Source organism: Crinia signifera, chromosome 2 (genome assembly GCF_055691185.1).
Source record: "Crinia signifera chromosome 2, ASM5569118v1, whole genome shotgun sequence".
In the NCBI taxonomy this organism is placed as follows: domain Eukaryota; kingdom Metazoa; phylum Chordata; class Amphibia; order Anura; family Myobatrachidae; genus Crinia; species Crinia signifera.
The window spans coordinates 1,972,342-1,991,102 of NC_139218.1; the positions used below are offsets into that span (position 1 = coordinate 1,972,342).

An 18,761-nucleotide genomic window follows, 5' to 3' on the forward strand; every position below is an offset into this window, starting at 1 on the left:
GGCACCCTGAGCCCCGGGTAAGCCCCGTGTCCGACCCTGAACATTTGGGGAACAGTACCTGCGTAATTTTTTTCAGCCCATTTACACCATGCCCGCCCCGGACTGGAGCCGCAATATCCCGGGTCCAACCTCTGGTGTAAAAGTGGTATAAGGGCCAGATTTACTAAGCTTTAAAACCACCAGCCAATCCGCTCCTTACTTCCATGTCACAGAAATAGCAGGTAGAAGCTGATTGGTTGGTGGTTTATCACTTTTCAAGGCTTCGTACATCTGGCACATCACACTTGTTCACCGATTTGCGATTGTGCCCTGCGGCAGCTCGGTGCTGTTTGCTCTCTCCAGGGCTGCTAGAAATGTTTATTGTTTTATTGTGTGCTACTTTTACACTGAGGACAGACAGGCAGCGTATGCCCCTGTCTGACCCCAGCGCCAGGGTCCCCGGCTCCTGAGACCACAGTCTTTCAGTGACCGGAGCGCGCTGCGGTCCTCCAGCCATACCGCCACCGGCCAGCACGGCAGTTGTAAGTATATCCCGGCTCCCTGCTAGCTGGGGAGTCTGGGAAAATTGGCGGTACTAGATTGATGGGCCACTTGAAAGGGGCGGAGCTTAGCGCTGTAGGCTCACAGGTGGCGGCCATTGTAGTACATGTACTCCGGAGTCTGTGCACAGGACAGGACCTGATCTGCTGCTACTGGCCTCAGATGGGATCCGTTTGCTGCTAGCTTCACATACAACCCCAGGATCTGTGAGTAACACAGTGGGGACGAGAGGCTGTATTCATAGCGCTCCTGTGTTATACACCAAAGCGCAGTACTGACTCTTACCACTATCCTGTCCAGTCTCTAACTTTTCTAACCTTTTGTTTTGTGTGGAGGTATACTATGGCAGGAGGTAACTCAAAGGCACCTCACAAGGGCCCTTATTCTGATCGGTGCGGTCGGAGCCGATTATGCGGCCAGGACCGTGCGTGCGAAACCCCGCCTTCCATACGGATCGCCAACTCCATCCGTATGCGGTAAGAAGCTGGCCGAACGGACCGCACGTGTATTTTACACGGAATACGCCTCCTCCATCTCAGGGAACCTCCCCCATCATTCGATGGTCGCAGACCATCGAATGCAGGACCGAGTGGTCCACCAGCTCCCGCAACCTCAGACCACACGGACATGTTTCCGTGCAAAAGCAGAGATCTGGGCGGGCAGCTGACATCCGGCGATGTCATATGTCCGCCCCCTACACGTGCGTCACAGCTGCATTATCATACGTACGCCCAGCGTTTGCATGGGAACTCCCATGAAACGCGGGGCGTACGCATATGGTAATGAGCCCAAATAGCCCTTCACGCCCCTCTCCACCCCCTGTTCGGAGTGTTCACATATCATGCGGAATTTCGCCGTACACCCCGCTCGCACATGCGCAGAGACGCCTCTGCACATGCGCAGACACAAAACATCGGCGGGCCGAACGCACGCGGATATATCCGCACCGACCAGAATAAGGGCCAAGGTGACATGTAAGATGTAATACCACATTTACACCACAGAGGGTGCTGTTATATGTGATAACTGTACAGAACCCCCGGCGTTACCTCCCCAGCAGGACATCACTGCATGGGCCTCACACCTACACAGGTTATATCTCATGTATCCTCACAAGGTGACCTGTAATACCACATTTACACCACAGAGGGTGCTGTTATGTGATAACTGTACAGAACCCCAGGTGTTACCTCCCCAGCAGGACATCCCTGCATGGGCCTCACACCTACACAGGTTATATCTCATGTATCCTCACAAGGTGACCTGTAATACCACATTTACACCACAGAGGGTGCTGTTATATGTGATAACTGTACAGAACCCCAGTGTTACCTCCCCAGCAGGACATCACTGCATGGGTCTCACACCTACACAGGTTATATCTCATGTATCCTCACAAGGTGACCTGTAATACCACATTTACACCACAGAGGGTGCTGTTATATGTGATAACTGTACAGAACCCCCAGTGTTACCTCCCCAGCAGGACATCCCTGCATGGGTCTCACCCCTACACAGGTTATATCTCATGTATCCTCACAAGGTGACCTGTAATACCACATTTACACCACAGAGGGTGCTGTTATATGTGATAACTGTACAGAACCCCCAGTGTTACCTCCCCAGCAGGACATCACTGCATGGGCCTCACACCTACACAGGTTATATCTCATGTATCCTCACAAGGTGACCTGTAATACCACATTTACACCACAGAGGGTGCTGTTATATGTGATAACTGTACAGAACCCCAGGTGTTACCTCCCCAGCTGGACATCCCTGCATGGGTCTCACACCTACACAGGTTATATCTCATGTATCCTCACAAGGTGACCTGTAATACCACATTTACACCACAGAGGGTGCTGTTATGTGATAACTGTACAGAACCCCAGTGTTACCTCCCCAGCAGGACATCCCTGCATGGGTCTCACACCTACACAGGTTATATCTCATGTATCCTCACAAGGTGACATGTAATACCACATTACACCACAGAGGGTGCTGTTATATGTGATAACTGTACAGAACCCCAGGTGTTACCTCCCCAGCTGGACATCCCTGCATGGGTCTCACACCTACACAGGTTATATCTCATGTATCCTCACAAGGTGACATGTAAGATGTAATACCACATTACACCACAGAGGGTGCTGTTATATGTGATAACTGTACAGAACCCCCAGTGTTACCTCCCCAGCAGGACATCCCTGCATGGGTCTCACACCTACACAGGTTATATCTCATGTATCCTCACAAGGTGACCTGTAATACCACATTTACACCACATAGGGTGCTGTTATGTGATAACTGTACAGAACCCCAGTGTTACCTCCCCAGCTGGACATCCCTGCATGGGCCTCACCCCTACACAGGTTATATCTCATGTATCCTCACAAGGTGACATGTAAGATGTAATACCACATTACACCACAGAGGGTGCTGTTATATGTGCTAACTGTACAGAACTCCCAGCGTTACCTCCCCAGCAGGACATCACTGCATGGGTCTCACACCTACACAGGTTATATCTCATGTATCCTCACAAGGTGACCTGTAATACCACATTTACACCACAGAGGGTGCTGTTATGTGATAACTGTACAGAACCCCCAGTGTTACCTCCCCAGCAGGACATCCCTGCATGGGTCTCACACCTACACAGGTTATATCTCATGTATCCTCACAAGGTGACCTGTAATACCACATTTACACCACAGAGGGTGCTGTTATATGTGATAACTGTACAGAACCCCAGTGTTACCTCCCCAGCTGGACATCCCTGCATGGGCCTCACCCCTACACAGGTTATATCTCATGTATCCTCACAAGGTGACCTGTAATACCACATTTACACCACAGAGGGTGCTGTTATATGTGATAACTGTACAGAACCCCAGTGTTACCTCCCCATCTGGACATCCCTGCATGGGCCTCACCCCTACACAGGTTATATCTCATGTATCCTCACAAGGTGACATGTAATACCACATTACACCACAGAGGGTGCTGTTATATGTGATAACTGTACAGAACCCCAGTGTTACCTCCCCAGCTGGACATCCCTGCATGGGCCTCACCCCTACACAGGTTATATCTCATGTATCCTCACAAGGTGACCTGTAATACCACATTTACACCACAGAGGGTGCTGTTATATGTGACAACTGTACAGAACCCCCAGTGTTACCTCCCCAGCAGGACATCCCTGCATGGGCCTCACACCTACACAGGTTATATCTCATGTATCCTCACAAGGTGACATGTAAGATGTAATACCACATTACACCACAGAGGGTGCTGTTATGATGCTCATTGTCTGCTGATCTGCTCTGCCAGTCCCTCCATTGGTTACCTGTATATTACCGTATTCAATATAAAACACTTCTACTCGCATATAAAGCTATTAACCATACTGCACCAGCATATATCTCTCTACTTATCACAAAATATCTCCCATCTCGACCACTCCGCTCTGCACAAGATCTGCGTCTCTCTTCTGCACGGATCACCAGCTCCCATTCACTATTACAGGACTTTCATCGGGCTGCTCCCATCCTATGGAATGCCCTTCCACGTACAATAAGACTCTCCACTAGCCTCCAAACTTTCAAGCGTTCCCTGAAAACATACCTCTTCAGGCAGCCTATCATATTTATATACCACACACATAACCCTCTGAGGCACTTATGTATTATATAGCTTCCCCTCTGGACTTGTAACTTGGTGAGACTGCTATGCTATTACCGATGCCTGTCCTTGTGTTTCCCTCCTATGTCCCTATAGATTGTAAGCTTGCAGCAGGGCCCTCCTACCTCCAAGTCTGTCTGTTGTTGCCCAGTGTGTCTTATCACTGTCCACTATTGTAAAGCGCAGTAGAATCTGCTGCGCTATATAAGAAACTGTACATAAATATGTGCTAACTGTACAGAACCCCCGGTGTTACCTCTGCCAGATCCCAAAAGGCCGATCTAACATCGGCTGTGGAGTCTCTAACCAGGGCCCTAGCTCTGGGGGGCCCTGAACCTATAGCCCCTCCAGTTTTACCTAACTCAATACGACTGTTTCCAGATATAGTGGATACCGCGTAGTTCTGGCCTATCCCTCCAGGACTATGTCCAGGACAGCTTATGCACAAGCTGCTACAGTGCGCATGCCCCGCCCACAGCACCAAGCAGGTTCCTTGTCGCAGTGAACTCTCCTCACAATGGATGCCAGCCTCTGTGGGTGGGGAGCAGTGACTTGCCAGCAATCATTCCAGGGACTATGTAATGCGCAGGAAGTCCAACTCGAACTGAGGGCAGTCTTCCAGGCCCTTTGATTGGCGGAGCCTCGGTTCCGAGGTCACGCTGCACAAGTCCAGTTGGACAATGCGATGCCGGTGGCTTATATCAACCACCAGGGTGGCACTTGCAGTTGGGCTGCCATGATAGAGACCTCCCACATCTTTTAATGGGCGGAGAAGAAGATCCCTGCTCTCTCGGCAATCTTTATCCCGGGTGTCCTCAACTGGGAAGCGGACTTCCTGAGACGTCAGACTCTGGATGCCGGCAAATGGAGGTTTTCCGGATGCTGGTACAACACTGGAGCAGACCCAAGGTGGACTTGATGGCATTGCGCTACAACTACAATGTCACCCTATGCACGACCCAGGAGCTTGTGTGGTGGACGCCCTGTCAGGCCTGTGGCCATTGCTCTGATGTACTTCTTCCCTCCGATCTCGCTCCTCCTGAGAGTGATCTGCAAGCTGATCCTTGTGGCTCCACATTGGCCCGGATGGATCTGGTTCTCTGATCTGTAGGGCCTCTCAGTGGCCCTTCTGATCCGTTTACCTCTACGTCCAGACCTGCTCTCTCAGGGCCCGTGTCTACACCAGGATTTGGGGCATCTGGCTTTGATGGGGTGGCTGTACAGACCTCCCTGTTAAGATGTGAGCCAATATAAAGAAAGAGAAGATCCTATCACGATGTGGTGCACCGAGAGAAAACTCCTAAAATATAACCTTTATTAGTTAATATTGTAAAAAACTGCGAACTATAAACGCACACAAATAGGTGGGACAAACACAATGAATTTACAATTGCTGTGTGGGTGTCTCAAATGCACTCAGTCTATGACCATTTATTTAGGTCTCGGCGTCTTGTTGTTTCTCTTTGAGGTATATGTGGGGATAATAATAATTTATGCTTTCCAGCAAACTCCCAAACACACACATACTCAGATGTAAGAAATCCTATTCTCCTAATTCCCTAAGAATGACCTACTGGAGACTTCCGCTTCCGCCCCACATGAAGAGGTAGCGGGAGATAGGAGCTCCTCCGCCCGGGCACTCCACGCCGCAACTAACGCGGCTCTAAACGGGACATAAACCCGCTCGCCACCCTCCATCACCTCCCTGAACCTCCTGGCGCATGAAACGCCATCTTACACAGATGCCCAGCACCGCAAATCGCCCGAGAAGAGACAGGGAGAAGCCGCCCCCGGGATCCAAGATGGCGCCGGACGCCGGGACTCGGACGGCTCCCCCTGCTTCCCCGCTCTCAAAGCAGAAAGAAACCTCCATCTGCAGCAATCCTGGCTCCCCAGCCACAGACAAGGAAGCCCAGCACAGTGAGTACAGCGCTCCTGACACCCCACTGCCCTCCATGACGGCCCCAGTGACATATGGAGATATGGTAGCTGCCATAAGGGCTGCCATAGGTCCCCTATTAAAAGAAGTCACAGCAGACATTAGTGGGCAGATTACACAACTGCAGCACAGAATTCAAACAACTGAACAGACTGCTGCAGAGAACTTTAATGACATAGCTGAGCTGAAAGATGCAGCAAAGCAATCCCAGAAAGAAATAGCCTACCTGCATAATAAAGTCCAAGATTTTGAAAACCGCTCGCGCAGGTGTAACTTGCGAATCATAGGACTGCCTGAATCAGTTCACGGTCAAGATCTTTTTGATTTTATAAGAGTGACTCTCCCTGACCTCTTAAAAATTGCAGACAGATGTGAGGACCTCATTATAGAAAGAGCCCATAGATTAGGCTCACTTCGCCCACAAGATGGCGCCAAACCACGGGCTGTGATATTCAAACCCTTAAATTTCCTGCATAAGGAACTAATATGGACAGCATCAAGAAAACAAAGGGATATCACTTGGCAGGATCATAAAATCCTGATTTTTCAGGATTTTTCGGCCGAACTATCCAAGGCAAGGAGAGACTTCGCCCCCACATGTGCAAAGTTAATCAGGGATGGTGTAAAATTTGCCATGCTATATCCAGCGAGACTCCGCATCTTTAAGGATAACTCATATAAATATTTCACATCTCATCTGGACGCTGAGGCTTTCCTTACCGACCAAGAAGAAGAATCCAGGCCACATCATACCTGGGCTGATGAAAATTCGTGACTGCATCAGCTGGAATAACTCCCTCATATGCAACATTCAGCTGCCAAGAAAGAACTCCCTCAATTAATCATCTTCCCCTCACCCACCCAATCCCTTTACACCTCAAGACCCCCGAGAGACACTTGCCTGGAGCAACAACCCTCAGCAACACGTAACCTCTCGCCCCACCCCCCCCCCCCCCCCTCCTTCCCCCCCCCCTAGTCACAAAGCAACGCAAGGAGGTGGATAGGTGAGGTGCATTACCGAGATGACCAACCTAATCTGTCACCTATACTCCCACCCTTTCTCCTCCCGTCCACTCTATTATGATCTACACCCCCCTTCACATCCAAGATGAACAGTTTGTCTTGACAAACCAGAAAGACTTCACCTGAGAGATCGACATCACTGTAAGATACCCGATTGCCAAGAGAACCCATCAGGGACAGTTGAATCAACATCTTTATGTGACATTCTGAGACCCCCCTCCCCTCCCCTGGTATTACACCCTGACCCTGTTGCCATACTCTAATAACGCCACTCCCCACTCCCCCCCCCCCCCCCCCCCGTCCCTCCCTCCCTTTGCTATACACGCCTGTGGCGGGCGACAAGTTAAAAAGTTTAAAAGTATTCATGCGAATGAATACTCCTCAGAGCTAGATATTGTATTTCTTAAATTGTTCAGTGTGGAGGTAGCGCCTTGGTGGGGGTGCTACCTTAACGACCCCCTACTGTGAACCTGAGCCTCCTGATGCAAGAAGAGGACGCTCGGTCTCCTCCTATGGAAGTCTATTGTATAAGTTCTTCCCTCTCCCCCTTCTTCCTCCCCCTGGCCCTTCCTTTTCCCCTGTTATGGTGTAGTTATAATGTCTCCAATTCCAATGCTTGTTTAACTAAAAATGTGATACCTATGTTAGGCTTGATCCCATTCACACCCGGCCCCCACAAATGTCTACTCTGACAGTGGGGAGCTGGAATGTGGGTGGGATCAACTCTCCTCAAAAGAGGAAAAGAATACTAATGTATCTTAATAAGATCCATGTCGATGTTATGTGCCTGCAGGAAACCCACCTCACACAACCCGAAACGGCCAAGCTCCGGATGCTCAACTGGCAGGTTCTTTCCTCAGCTTCCTACAACTCCAAATCCAGAGGAGTGGCAATCCTGGCGAAAAAACAACTCCCGATCACAGCTGAAACCTTACTCACTGACCCAGAAGGTAGATACACCCTTTGCCGTATCACCATAGCCCAATCACAATACCACATATTTAATATCTATGCCCCCAACACCTATTCTAAACAGTTTTTCCTAAATTTAATTAAGGTCCTGACCCCATACATTCACTTACCAATCATTTTCTGCGGTGACCTTAATCTCATATCTGACCCTGACCTAGACAAACAAATCCCGACCCACAGATCGGTACCTAAACTAGGGGTCCCAGCACTGGCTGAGAGCCTACAACTGATGGACATCTGGAGGGTGTTTCACCCCACAGAGAAGGACTTCACATGCCTCTCCGCCTCTGCTGGAACCCTATCACGAATAGATTATATTCTCCTTTCCACTTCTGCTTTTCCAGCAGTAATCACCTCATTTATTGAACCCATAGCCTTATCCGACCATGCAGTTATATGGCTTAAATTACGCTTAGCCCCGGAAAAGAGAGAAGTTATTACCTGGAGATGCCCGTCCCATCTTATGGTATCTCCTCTCTGAAAGAGGTGGTACATAATGCCTGGGATGATTTCGCCTCTCACAACCAACCCACTGCATCTGCCAACCCGGCTTTGTTCTGGCAGGCCTCTAAGGCCACAGTGAGAGGTGCAATCATATCACATACCTCTTTTCAAAAGAAGACAATCGCCCAAGAATTTGCCAAAGCCCAATCAGAACTATCCCTTGCATATGTAACATATAAAAACGCCCCATCACCAAGCACCAAAACGGAATACCAAAAAGCAAAATCGACCTTTGAAGCCTTATTTGTAAAATCAGAAGCCCTACATACCTTTGCTTCCAATGCTCGTTTTTACAAATATGGCAACAAATCGAGCAAACTCCTATCCAACCTTTTAAAAGGCCACCAAGCCCCATCGGTAATACACCCATTAAAGCGCCCTGATGGCACCATGACCATCTCTAATAAGCAAATTGCCCAAACCTTGACCTCCTTCTACTCCGCTTTATATGCTGCCCCACACCCAGACTCTGACCAAGCCAAACGCTTCTGGGAAGGCCTACACATACCACACTTAACCTCTCAGGAGGCCGATACACTGTCTACCCCCGTTACCCTAGAGGAAGTCAAAAAGCTATTGCAGGATTACATTCTGGGAAAGCCCCCGGCCCAGATGGATACACTCCTGACTACTATAAATTATTATCTCCAAAAATATCCCCCATATTAAAAGATGTGTTCAACCAAATTATGCTCACCAACAACGCCCCCCCCCACTTCAATCTAGCCACTATTAAAGTTCTCCCGAAAGCAGGCCGAGACCTGTCTGACCCGGGCTCATATAGACCCATATCCCTCCTGGATATTGATTACAAAATATTAACCAAAATACTAGCCGAAAGACTGAAGCTCCTAATGCCTTCACTGATACACCCAGACCAGACCGGCTTCATATCCGGCCGTAATCCAGCAACAAACATCAGGAAGGTATTATCAGCCCTACATAAAGCCCGGGGATCCATGTCGGACGCCTCTCTGGCGATACTCTCCCTGGACGCGGAGAAGGCGTTCGACATGGTCCTGTGGGATCACCTATTCGACACCTTAAGCAAATTTTCTATCCCTGACAAATTTATCAATCTGATCCACGCCCTCTACACTAACTCCTCTTCCAGAATAATGTGCAACGGCTTACTCTCTGACCCTTTCCCCATACAACGCGGAACTAGACAAGGTTGCCCATTATCCCCCCTACTTTTTGCTCTAGCATTAGAACCCCTAGCCACCGCTCTACGCCAAACCCCCACATTTGGAGGCATCAAAATAGGAAATGTTGATCTACGCGTCTCACTATTCGCTGATGACATGCTCCTCTTTCTCACGTCCCCTGAACACTCCCTACCTGAGGCCCTCAAATTAATTCGAAACTTTAGCTCTTTTTCAGGCTACAAAATTAATATAACCAAATCCGAACTCCTAATGTTAAAAGGCCCCCCCCCCGCTCTTCCCGGCAGACTCAGACCTATATAAGATTAAACACCAGTCCACGCAGATAAAATATCTAGGAATCCAAATTCCAGACCGGCTAGACAAGTTATACATCTGTAACTTCGAGCCCCTGATAGTACAAATGACGAACACCATGGAAACATGGGTGAACCTACCCCTGTCTCTGCTGGGAAGAGCGGAGGTCATCAAATCAATTATAATCCCCAGACTCCTATACGTCCTCCAAATGATCCCCATGAAAATCTCTAACACTGATGTGAAAAAGATAAACTCCAAAATAACAAAATTCTTGTGGAATGGGAAAAGAGCTAAAATAGCCTTACACAAACTCCACACTCCCAAACATTTGGGAGGCCTAAATATCCCAGACCTCAAACTTTACTCGAAATCCCTCTTATGTAGATTCGCATTGGGATGGCTAACAGAAACAGGAACTTACTCAGATTATGACTTGGACTGTGCCCTTTTTGCGCCCTTCTCCCCAAACGCCCTACTACACATTCCCAAAACGAAACTACCCAAACAGATATCCCAAAACAAACTCTTCATAGACATTCACTCCGCCTGGTGGTCAATCACAAAAGCCCTAGGTTTCTCCCCACTAAACACACCATGGATGTCTCTATGGGGCAACCCCGCATTCCCCCCCAGCCTGGACTGCACGGGCTTCTAACGCTTAATCCACAAAGGATTAAAAAGCATCTCTCAGGTGTTTGACCCAGGAGGGCACCCTCACACTATTACTGAACTACAGAGATTATTTAACTTCACACATTCCTCTACATTCCCTCTCCTACAACTCAGCCACTACACCCGATCCCTCCCTCCACTTCAACAAGCTGAGCCTGCTACGTTGATAGTAACCGGAGCTGTGGCCAAATTCCAAAAGGGTAAGTTCAAACCCAAACTATTCTATGACCATATTGTGGCCCTTCCAGGAGCCAAATATCATAAACAAATAATAGACTCATGGACGAAAGATAATGTTTTATTAACAGATTTAAACCAGATGTTTTCACATCACCAACAAACGCTGAGGACACTGAAATCGTCAGTGCTACAGGAAGTCCATATAAAATTTATACATAGAGCATACGTGTCTCAACATCAACGAAGCTTTTTCGTAGAGGACGAGGATGGTACATGCTTGAAGTGCCGCTCTCCAAAAGCTTCGTTCATTCACAACTTTTGGTCCTGCAGGCACATAGCGAGATTTTGGAACAAAGTGGTAACATATATAAGATGCAATTTTCATTTCGAAGCAACCCTTGATCCTCTTCCCCTACTGTTTGCTAATTTCGAAACATGGCCAATACCACCCCCCACGTCTAGACTCATACCTATCCTCACCCTCCTGGTCACAGTGGCCAAGAAAGCCATACTTAACTCATGGATAACCCCCCACCTACCGACGGTGACAGAGATAGAAACCTTACTCCTCAAATATTTATACTATGACAAATATGACCTCTTGAGAAACTCTTCTCCTACTTCCCATGTGAAATTCTGCCTGACCTGGGCCCCCTTTATCAACAGCCGCCCTCCAGCTCAGAAAAGCGAAATCTGCAAACTTCTAGAGTTACCTGAGAATGCACTTTAGCTATAACCCCCCCTCTTTGAGGATGATCCCATGAAGAGTTGAATGAGAGACTAAAAGGCTACACCCCCCCCCCTACCCCCCCCCCCTCTCTTCCCTCTGTCTTTCCCTTTCCTCCCCACCCCCCCCTATAGAGTTTGTTCAATGTTATATTTATGTTCCACCAGTTCGAAAATATTAGAAAAGTTAGGACAAGGGTATGATGTGTGATAACTCAATGCTAATCTGGAGTAACATATTACGTAGAAAACGCATAGACCATGGAGAGAGATATGTGATTTCCCTCAGCACTGTATATTTAACTTGCTAAGACCTATGTGGCCCAACGCGTTAACCCAATGTTAAATTCTGACCTGGTGACAGGCTCATCTGTGATGGCCCCACCATGTCCATATATGAAACTCTAGATGTTTACCTTGTTGTAATGCTTATTCCTTGTTCTAAATAAACATAATTTCAAAAAAAAAAAAAAAAAAGAATGACCTACTGAATCATATGTTCAGATCAGCAGGTTCTTATAGTCCAGCTTCAATGGATATTAAATAACGGCTATAGAAGATAGTCCCTATGATACAAAGTAAAGGGCAACTGATAAGCCTGTATCCATTAGGTTCTGTAAATCTCCTTCATTCATAGATTCCTCAATACTCCTGATGCTGTCACACCGTCTCTTATACCAGCCGATCTCTGGGTAGCAGCTCACTTGTTGTTGTGTATATCAATGCAGCAGATGATAGGCTGTAGTGAGATGAGTATTGCTTTATACTCATAAACCCCACACGTTTTATTCTGCGGTAAGATCTCAGCAAGCTTTATTACAGTTCACACTGCAACAGTGCCATCTACTTTGCTGGGCTGGCGGAGTAGTTACCCCTACAGGGTTCCTATGTAGATTGAAAGAGTATCCAGGGGTGTGCTACCATGGACACAGAACTGTAGATAAATTTGTTTAGACAGAACATATGTGTCAGAATATGGTGCACCACAAGAAGAATACAATTAAATTTCTCTTTCCTCCACTATGTGACACTGGAGAGTTACACTGGAGAGTTACAGTGGGGAATAGAAGGCGACCACAGGGAGCTTGGGCACTTTAGAATAAATTAACAGTGACTAACTCCTCCCCTTCTTCTTCCTCTCCTACCCAGTCTTAGCATGTGCCCTGCGGGAGCTGGGTGCGTTCAATGCTCACTCCTGGGCTTTTTTATTTTTTAATATAATTATGATCTGCAATCAGCAAGAGGACAGGCAGGTAGCCCCCTGTCCCTACCTGCCTGCAACGAGGGCGCTGTCAGCGGGTCCGGTCGCAGCTGCATGCAGCTTGCCTCCGGTACCTGGCTGCAGGATCCACAGATCCTGAGGTCCCGTCGCCGCTGCTCGCAGCGCGCCTCGAGGACCAGTCAGCACGCCGCACCCGACAGCCAAGGCAGGAGTAAGTATTGCACTGATCCCCCGTTAGCGGGGGATTCAGTGTAAAAGACGCGGCAGCGCACTTTTAAATACAGCGCCATTAGTGAGGAGCGGAGTAGAGCGCGGCATGCTGGGCACTTCCGCTTCCTCCTTCTTTGTAGGAGCGGCAGCCATTGAAGCAGCAGCGTGATCCGCGGCTCCCTCGAGGTGTCTGTGAAGTGCCGGTGACCCTGGTTCAGTGAGTCACAGCGGGACATAGGAGGTCAGGGCGGCTTGGACTGAGTCCAAAAAGGTCCCTTAGCCGGCGCAAGATTATATTTATATACAGTGCGCGTATCGGGCTTGTGGCAGACTCTGCTTTTTTCTATACCTCCTCTCCTGTCCGGTATTTGCACCTTTCTCTCTTCTCTGTGAAAGATTGATGAGTGTATGATGGCCGGTGGGGCTACTAAAAAGATTGCTTGCAAGAAGTGCAGCAATAAGTTTGCGCCACACGCGGAGGGCGCCATTTTATGTCCCTCATGTGCTGCATCCCCAGCCCCCAATCCATCAACATCGGGGCAGGATACACCTGTATGGGCTTCCCAGTTGCCTGTAGTGATTTCTCAGCTTCTGAGTTATCTTCGGCCAGACAAGATAGGGATGCAGCCAGGGATCAGCAGGCAGAATTAACCTCTGCCGTTGAGGGTCTGTCTAGAGCATTACAAGCAGACCCCTCTACACCCCCTCCCCCTAGACTGGCTTCTGCTAATAGGATGTTTCCTCAGGTCCCTCTGTTAGATGATACAGATGATGACATGCCAGCTCTAGAGGAGGGTGAATTTCATGAGCCTGAGGCTGAGCCCGAGGCTCCTCTGTTACAGGACACTGATGTCCCCTCTCAGGGTCTAGAGGACTTGATACAAGCAGTCCGGTTAACCCTCAATGTCACGGAGGAAGAGAGGCCTGCTGCGTGCCCCTCAGTGTTTGCTAAAAAGCAGAAACAGTCTGCATATTTCCCAGCCTCAGAGGAGCTGGATGAACACTTGCAGAAAGCCTGGTTACACCCAGACAAAAAGTTTCAGGTGTCCCAGAGGTTTTTCACTGCCTATCCCTTTCCTAAGGATGCTAGGAAGTCATGTGAAACGCCACCTGCTGTTGATTCTTCAGTATCATGCTTGTCCAAAAAGACAGTGTTGCCCATTCCGGGAGCCTCTACCCTTAAAGATGTGTCTGATAGGCGGTTAGAGAGTGCCCTGAAGAATATTTATTCGGCCGCTGGTCCTTTACAAAGGCCAGCACAAGTGGGATGTTGGGTCAATAGGGCCATGGAGGTATGGGCATCCCAGGTGGCCTCCTCTCTAGACCCAGGGGCAAGTGATATGTTGCTCTTAGTGGAACACATACGGGAGGCTGCAGGTTACTTGGTAGAAGCCTCTTCAGATGTTTGTATGCTTTGCGGCCCGTATTTCTGCTCTCTCAGTTTCTGCTCGCCGTACTCTTTGGTTGAGACAGTGGAATGCAGACGCCGACTCCAAGAAGGCGGTGGAAGCATTACCCTTTGCTGGTGAGGCGCTCTTGGTCCAGAGCTGGACAAGATGATCTCACAGGCTACGGGGGGTAAGTCTCAGTTCCTGCCTACAGCAGCCCCTCCCCCACGTAGGTCCTTTCCAACTTCTGGAGGCAGTCCTTTCGGTCATTTCGGCCCACCCCCAGATTCAGGGGTAGGTCTAGGGGGAACGGCTACCAGTTCCAGAGGCTTCCGAGGAAGAGGCAGAGGTTCAGCCAGCGCTTCAATCTTGGATGCAAAGGTTACCTCAAAGCCCTCGGCATGACTCTCCCAGTCCCTGTCTGGAACACAGGGTGGGGGGCCGGCTGCTGTTTTACCATCAGGCTTGGGCCAGGTCATGCCAGGACGCATGGGTAAAGGACCTGGTGGCAGATAGATTTCTTGTTGCCTCCTCCTCTACGTTTCTTTCCCACAGGTTTGCTAGCTTCTCAAGAAAAAGGCAGGGCCTTGCAGGCCGCCATTCAAAAGCTCAGGGACCTGGGGGTGGTTATCCCAGTCCCGGAACCGGAAAAGGCAAAGGGATTCTATTCCAGCCTTTTTCTGGTTCCCAGAGCCGGACGGCTCTGTAAGGCCCATCTTGAACCTAAAGCAGCTCAATCCGTTTCTGCGGTTCACTCGCTTCAAGATGGAGTCACTGCAGTCAGTCATTGCAGGCCTGGAACCGGGGGAGTTTCTCGTATCCATCGACATAAAAGATGCATACCTGCATATCCCCATCTGGCCTCCTCACCAGGCATACCTGCGTTTGCTGTCCAGAACTGTCACCTGCAGTTCCGAGCCCTTCCATTCGGCCTCTCCTCTGCGCCTCGGGTATTTATCAAAGTGATGGCTGTCATGATGGAGATACTCAGGGCTCAAGGAGTTACCATTGTCCCTTACTTGGACGACCTCCTGTTGAAGGCTCCGTCCAAGGAAATCCTTCTGCACAACATCCACCTGACACGTCAGACTCTGGAGTCCCATGGCTGGATGCTCAACATCCAGAAGTCACAACTGACCCCATCGCAGAGGATTCTGTTCCTAGGGATGACCTTGGACACGGTCCAGAGAAGAGTTTTCCTTCCCATGGACAAGATATTGTCCTTGCAGGAAGCGGTTCGCCTGGTGCTGCAGCATCGGACGGTCTCAGTCCTCCTCTGCACAAGGCTGCTGGGAAGGATGGTGGCCACGTTCGAGGCGGTGCAGTACGGGCGGTTTCGTTCTCGCCCCTTTCATCTGTGTCTGCTCCGCCAGTGGACAGGTTCGCACCTTTTTCTACATCAGCGAATCTCTCTTTCCCATCAGGCTCGAGCATCACTGGCGTGGTGGCTCGACTCCAGCAACCTTCAGGAGGGGCGAAGGTTCGCCATACACAACTGGACGCTCCTCACCACGGACGCCAGCCTCAGGGGCTGGGGAGCGGTCACGCTGGGCCTCCACTTCCAGGGACCCCGGAGGAAGCACAGATGTCCATCAATGTGCTGGAACTCCGAGCGGTATACTATGCCGCCCTCCAAGCGGAAGTCGTTCTCCGGAACAAGGACATCAGAGTGCAGTCAGACAACGCCATGGCTGTGGCTTGCATAAACAAGCAAGGAGGCACTTGCAGCCGTGCAGCGATGAGAGAGGTGAAGAGGATTCTTTGCTGGGTGCAGGAGCACGCAGGGGCCGTGTCTGCCATTTTCATACCAGGCGTGGAAAACTGGGAGGCAGACTACCTCAGCCGCCGAGACGTCCATCACGGAGAGGGGTGTCTGAATCCTCAGGTCTTCCAGACCTTGACTCATCGGTGGGGTTGTCCGCAGATAGACATGATGGCCTCCAGACACAACCACCAGTTGCCCCGGTACTGCGCTCGGACAAGAGATCCACAGGCGGTGGCAGTGGACGCTCTCACGGCACCCTGGACGGATCAGTTTCTTTACATCTTTCCTCCAGTGCCTCTCATCCCTTGGGTTCTGCAGAGAATCCGACGGGAGTCGGTGACAGTGCTGTTCATTGCTCCAGACTGGCCTCGCCGGTCGTGGTACACAGTTCTAACAGGCCTGTTAGTAGACGAACCGTGGCCCCTACCTCTCTGCGACGACCTGCTAACACAGGGTCCGTTCACCTGTCCCAACTTACAACATCTACATTTGACGGCATGGCTGTTGAGAGGTCCATCTTGAGGAAAGCAGGGATCCCGCAAGCGGTAATACCAACCATGATAGGGGCTAGAAAGCAGGTTACCTCGGTGCACTACCATCGCATCTGGAGGGCCTATGTGGCCTGGTGTGAATCCAGGAGGGTCTCTCCTGTGAACTTCAAGTTGGCCAGGTTGCTGCTGTTCTTACAGAAGGGCCTGTCCTCAGGAATCCGGCTGGGGTCCTTGAAGGTTCAAGTATCCACCCTCTCCATTTTTTTCCAGAGGAAGCTAGCTTCTTCTTCCTCAGGTACAGACTTTCTTTCCAGGGGGTGTTGTGGCTGCAACCTCCCTTCAGGCCTCCTACTGCTCCATGGGACTTGGACTTGGTACTGGCCTTCCTCCAGTCCTCTATGTTTGAACCCATGGAGGAGGTGGACCTAACATATGTCACTTGGAAGACTGTCTTACTGTTGGCCTTGGCCTCGGCCAGAAGGGTGTCGGAACTGAGTGCTCTCTCTTGTAAGGCACCCTTCTTGCGTTTTCACGAGGATAGAGCGGAGCTGCGCACCTCTAGTGTTTTTCTCCCGAAGGTGGTCTCGGCATTCCACATTAACCAACCTATTATGGTGCCGGCCTTTCGGGAGGACTCAGAGGAGTCTAGGGCGCTAGACGTGGTCCGGGCCTTGCGCATTTACGTGGCCAGAACGGAGTCTGTACGTAAGTCGGATGCTTTGTTTGTCCTCTATGACTCTCTGCGTCCTGGTTGGCCGCTTCTAAGCAGGCCCTGGCCAGGTGGATCAGGTTGACAATTCGTCAAGCTTATGTGGCTTCCTCTAGAGTGCCACCTTCTTCGATATCCGCCCATTCTACAAGGTCGGTGGGTACCTCCTGGGCGGCTGCCCGTGGAGTTTCTATACAGGATCTATGTAGAGCGGCTACGTGGTCTGGTCAGAAGACCTTTGTCCGCTTTTACAGGTTCGACACATTTGCGGCAGCTGCTTCGCGGTTTGGCCGTTCTGTGTTAAGGGGCTCTCAGCGTCATCCCACCCGTGTTGGGAGCTCAAGGAAACGTCCCCACTGTAACTCTCCAGTGTCACCTAGTGGAGGAAAGAGAAAAGGGGATTTTGTACTTACTGTTAAATCCTTTTCTCAGACTCCATAGGTGACACTGGACGCCCACCCGACGCTGTCTCTCCTTTTTACTGTTTGGTTTCAGGTTGGTTCAGTTACCTGAAGTTAAGAGACTGTTATACTTAGTCTGAATTCTGAGTTTTACTAAGTTTTTTATGGATGGGTTCATTCTGTTATGAATGCTACTTCAAACTATATTTTCACTCTATGTGAGTGTATGTGTGACTTGTTATGTTATGTTTGACCTCCTCTCGGAAGTGTGTTTTTTTTTTTCTTTCTTCCAGCTCCCTCCGGGCACATACCTAGACTGCCTAGGAGAGGGAAGTAGAAGGGGAGGAGTTAGTCACTATTAATTTATTCTAAAGTGCCCAAGCTCCCTGTGGTCGCCTTCTATTCCCCACTGTAACTCTCCAGTGTCACCTATGGAGTCTGAGAAAAGGATTTAACAGTAAGTACAAAATCCCCTTATAACCTTTTATTATTTAAATGGCTTAAAAATTGCGAAATATAAAAAAAGAACAAAGTGCGTGTTTAAAAACAGCACATGCGGGGATACCGTGTGTAGTTTGTCTCTAGTTTAATTGTTATCCGCGCAGATGGATTTTCAGTCTCTGGTATCAGATATCAGATCCTGCTAATTCTGTAACATATCCGCAACATTGTTTATGATGTATTCGCTTCTGCTGTCAATTGTTGTATTCCACTCAAGAGTGAGACAATGCTGCGAGCTGGTTCAATGAAACCCTCTGCAGTGCTTATGTCTGATAGCACAAACAGGCTCTGGAGTTTATACAAGATTATCACAGATACCACAGGAGTATTATATCTATGGACTTAACACAGCACAAAACATA

At 49.5% G+C, this 18,761-nt stretch overlaps 1 protein-coding gene across 1 annotated transcript in view; it reads left to right on the forward strand.

Moving 5' to 3' along the window:
- LOC146060428 (ribosomal RNA processing protein 1 homolog B-like) overlaps nucleotides 1-18,761 on the forward strand; it is a 52,316-nt gene that overhangs the window by 17,275 nt on the left and 16,280 nt on the right. Inside the window, exons 6-9 of the mRNA XM_083173619.1 lie at nucleotides 7,986-8,142; nucleotides 15,088-15,237; nucleotides 15,406-15,912; nucleotides 17,059-17,295. Of these exons, the coding sequence (XP_083029745.1) occupies nucleotides 7,986-8,142; nucleotides 15,088-15,237; nucleotides 15,406-15,912; nucleotides 17,059-17,295 (1,051 nt within the window). The remainder of the gene's footprint in view (nucleotides 1-7,985; nucleotides 8,143-15,087; nucleotides 15,238-15,405; nucleotides 15,913-17,058; nucleotides 17,296-18,761) is intronic.